This window comes from Chaetura pelagica, unplaced genomic scaffold (assembly GCF_000747805.2).
Source record: "Chaetura pelagica isolate M959 unplaced genomic scaffold, ChaPel_1.0 scaffold234, whole genome shotgun sequence".
NCBI classification, from domain to species: Eukaryota; Metazoa; Chordata; class Aves; order Apodiformes; family Apodidae; genus Chaetura; species Chaetura pelagica.
Genome location: NW_009952967.1, coordinates 620,442 through 623,176, shown reverse-complemented (window position 1 = coordinate 623,176; position 2,735 = coordinate 620,442). Strand labels below are relative to the sequence as shown.

At 53.3% G+C, this 2,735-nt stretch overlaps 1 protein-coding gene across 1 annotated transcript in view; it reads left to right on the top strand.

Moving 5' to 3' along the window:
- MFAP2 (microfibrillar-associated protein 2) overlaps nt 1–1,518 on the top strand; it is a 2,445-nt gene extending 927 nt beyond the window's left edge. Inside the window, exons 3-7 of the mRNA XM_009995783.1 lie at nt 3–89; nt 417–458; nt 639–726; nt 836–909; nt 1,496–1,518. Coding sequence (XP_009994085.1) covers nt 3–89; nt 417–458; nt 639–726; nt 836–909; nt 1,496–1,518 — 314 coding nt within the window. The remainder of the gene's footprint in view (nt 1–2; nt 90–416; nt 459–638; nt 727–835; nt 910–1,495) is intronic.
- Nucleotides 1,519–2,735: the final 1,217 nt, after the last annotated feature.

Below are 2,735 nucleotides of genomic sequence, written 5' to 3'. Positions count from 1 at the left end.
AGTGGTCCCCCCCCGTCCCACCGAGGAGCAGTTCGGGTACCAATCCCAGCAGCAATCCCAGCAGGAAGTTGTGCCAGCCCCGACCCCAGGTGGGTGGCAGCCACTAGGGGGGTGTGTGTGTCCCCCATTTCCCACCCCAGTGTCCGGGGGGGGGTCCCTACACCCTCACCCCATCGTGTCTCCCCTCCCTCCTGGAGCAGCCTCAGCGGGTGCATCTAAAAGATGTTCCAGCCCTAAAACCCAGGGAAGGAAAACTGGGATTTCATCCTTAAATGTGCACACCCCCCTCCCTCCCTCCCAAATGTGCACCTCCACCCCTAAATGTGCACCCCCCCCAAATGTGCACCCACCCTCATTTTGAACACCCTCCCCCCACACACACACACATTTGCACCCCCTAAACTTTCTCTCTGCAGCTGCTGCCCCAGAGACGGAGCCCACGGAGCCAGGGCCCCTCGGTGAGTCTTTCTCTCCCCATCTTTGTGCTTCATCCTTCCTTCTAGCCCAGCTGGGGTGAAAATTCCAGGAGGGGGGGAAGGCATGGGGTGCCTGCTAACCCATCCCCAGGGTGTCAGGCCTCCCCCCACCCTGGAATTTTTCAAGCCCCCCAAAAACCCAGCTGCCCTTTCCCCCCGCAGACTGCCGGGAGGAGCAGTACCCCTGCACCAGGCTCTACTCTGTCCACAAGCCCTGCAAGCAGTGCCTGAACGAGATCTGCTTTTATAGGTGAGGAGGTGGGGCGAGGGGGGACAGGAGCTTCTCTAACCCCTCCCTTTTTTGGGGGGAGCCCCTCCCTTGCTTTTGGGCTAAACCCCCTCTTATGTTGCCTCCCCAGCCTGCGCCGGGTTTACGTGATCAACAAGGAGATCTGTGTCCGCACTGTCTGTGCCCATGAAGAGCTGCTGAGAGGTAAGGGGGGCCTGGGATGGGGTTCCGGGGGGGTGCACCCCACATCGGACTTGCCCCCATCCAGGTCACCCTCCCTTTTTTTCCAGGGTGGGTGGGAAAAAAAAACCCAGGCCCCAAACAAAGTTGCTCCACAACCAGCAAAGCGGGATCTTGTTTATTCGGGGTCACCCCTTGGAGGGGGGGTTGGTTTCTTTGCTTCACCCCCCCCCCCCCCCCCCTTCCCATCCCTAGGCCTTTCTTCCTCTACGTTGCCTTCCATGACCCACACCGGGTGCTGAGCTGGGGGGGGAGGGGGCAGGGGGAGACACAGGACACCCCCACCACCACCACCTTCACCACCTTCATCCCAGCATCCCAAAACCCCTTCCCAGTATCCGGCCCGCTCCGGATCCTCACCGTGGTGCTAAAGAAACTGTGCATGAAAGAGCCTGATCCATAAAAAAAGGTCAATTTTTTTTTAAATGCACATAATTAAAAAGGGGGGGTTATTATTTTTATTACTTTATTATATTATAAAGGGGAGGGGAAGGGGGGGGGGCAGCACCAGACCCTTTCCCCCCCCTCCCACACCCCATTTTCTACGTAGAGTATCCAAAAGATAAAGTGTAAGGGTGGCTGTGGCTCCAGTCTCATTTATTTGAAGGGGAAAGTGTCTCATTTTTGGGGGTGGTTTCCCACTTCATCTTCCCTGTGAGGGAGGTGAGAGCCTGGCCCAGGTTGCCCAGGGAAGCTGTGGCTGCCCCATCCCTGGCAGTGTTGAAGGGCAGGTTGGATGGGGCTTGGAGCAGCCTGGGCTGGTGGGAGGTGTCCCTGCCCATGCAGGGGTTGGATCTAGATGATCTGCCAGGTCCCTTCCAACCCAACCCATTCCATGAATCCATGACTATCTAGCATTTTATTCTCCAACACTTTATTCTCTAGCCCAGTGTCCAGTTTTCCAGGCTTCCCATGAATAAAACCCCTGGTGCCTCATTGTGGGGAGGGATTTTTTTCTCCCATCCTTTGGAGTTTCACACTTGGGGAGTGTCTGGATCTCTTAGAAAAGAGTCCTGGGGTGTTCAAGTGTTGAGATGTTTCCATCATCCCATCCCAACCATCCCATCCCTGTGCTCAGGGCCTTGGGAACAGGAGAGGTTCATCCAGCCCTTGGGGTTCAAAGCCCAAAAAAAAGGCTTAAAACAAGGAAAAAAGGGGGATCAGCAGCACCCCAAAATGATGGTGAAGGACACCCCCTCCTCCCAACTGGGGGTGGCAAGAAATAACAATAATATATTAGTAAAAGGATTAATTATTTGGTTTCATTCTTCTTCATTATTCTTGATTATCATGTATTATTAATTGTTATTATTTATCAGCATTTAGGGATCAATCCTGCACCCCACTTGGAGCAGCCCCAAAATTTTAACTCCCCCACCAACCCTGATTGGTACCAGTTTGGGTTTAGTCACATTTACCAGTTGGGTGGGGGCCACACCACCTCAACACCCCCTGGCCCTGGCTGGCCCAGTAGCACCAGTTAAAAAAAAAAAACCTCAAGCCCCACAAACAGTGATATAAAAAATCCCACTTTTTGTCCAAAAAGCACCAAACTTAGAAAAGGTTTTGGGGGTTTTCTTAGAAAAAAAGGGGGAAAATTAGGGCCTGCTCAGGGTTGGGGCTGGAAAGGGCAGAAGGAGAATCATGTATTGGGGGGGAATAAATCAGGTGGTTTGGTTGTTGCCACGATGGGGCTTTTTTTTTTTTTGCAGGGGGGGCTTAAAAAATCTGGATTTTCAATCTGTTAAAAATTGCAATAGAAAAATAAGGAGAAATGAACCCACCGGGCC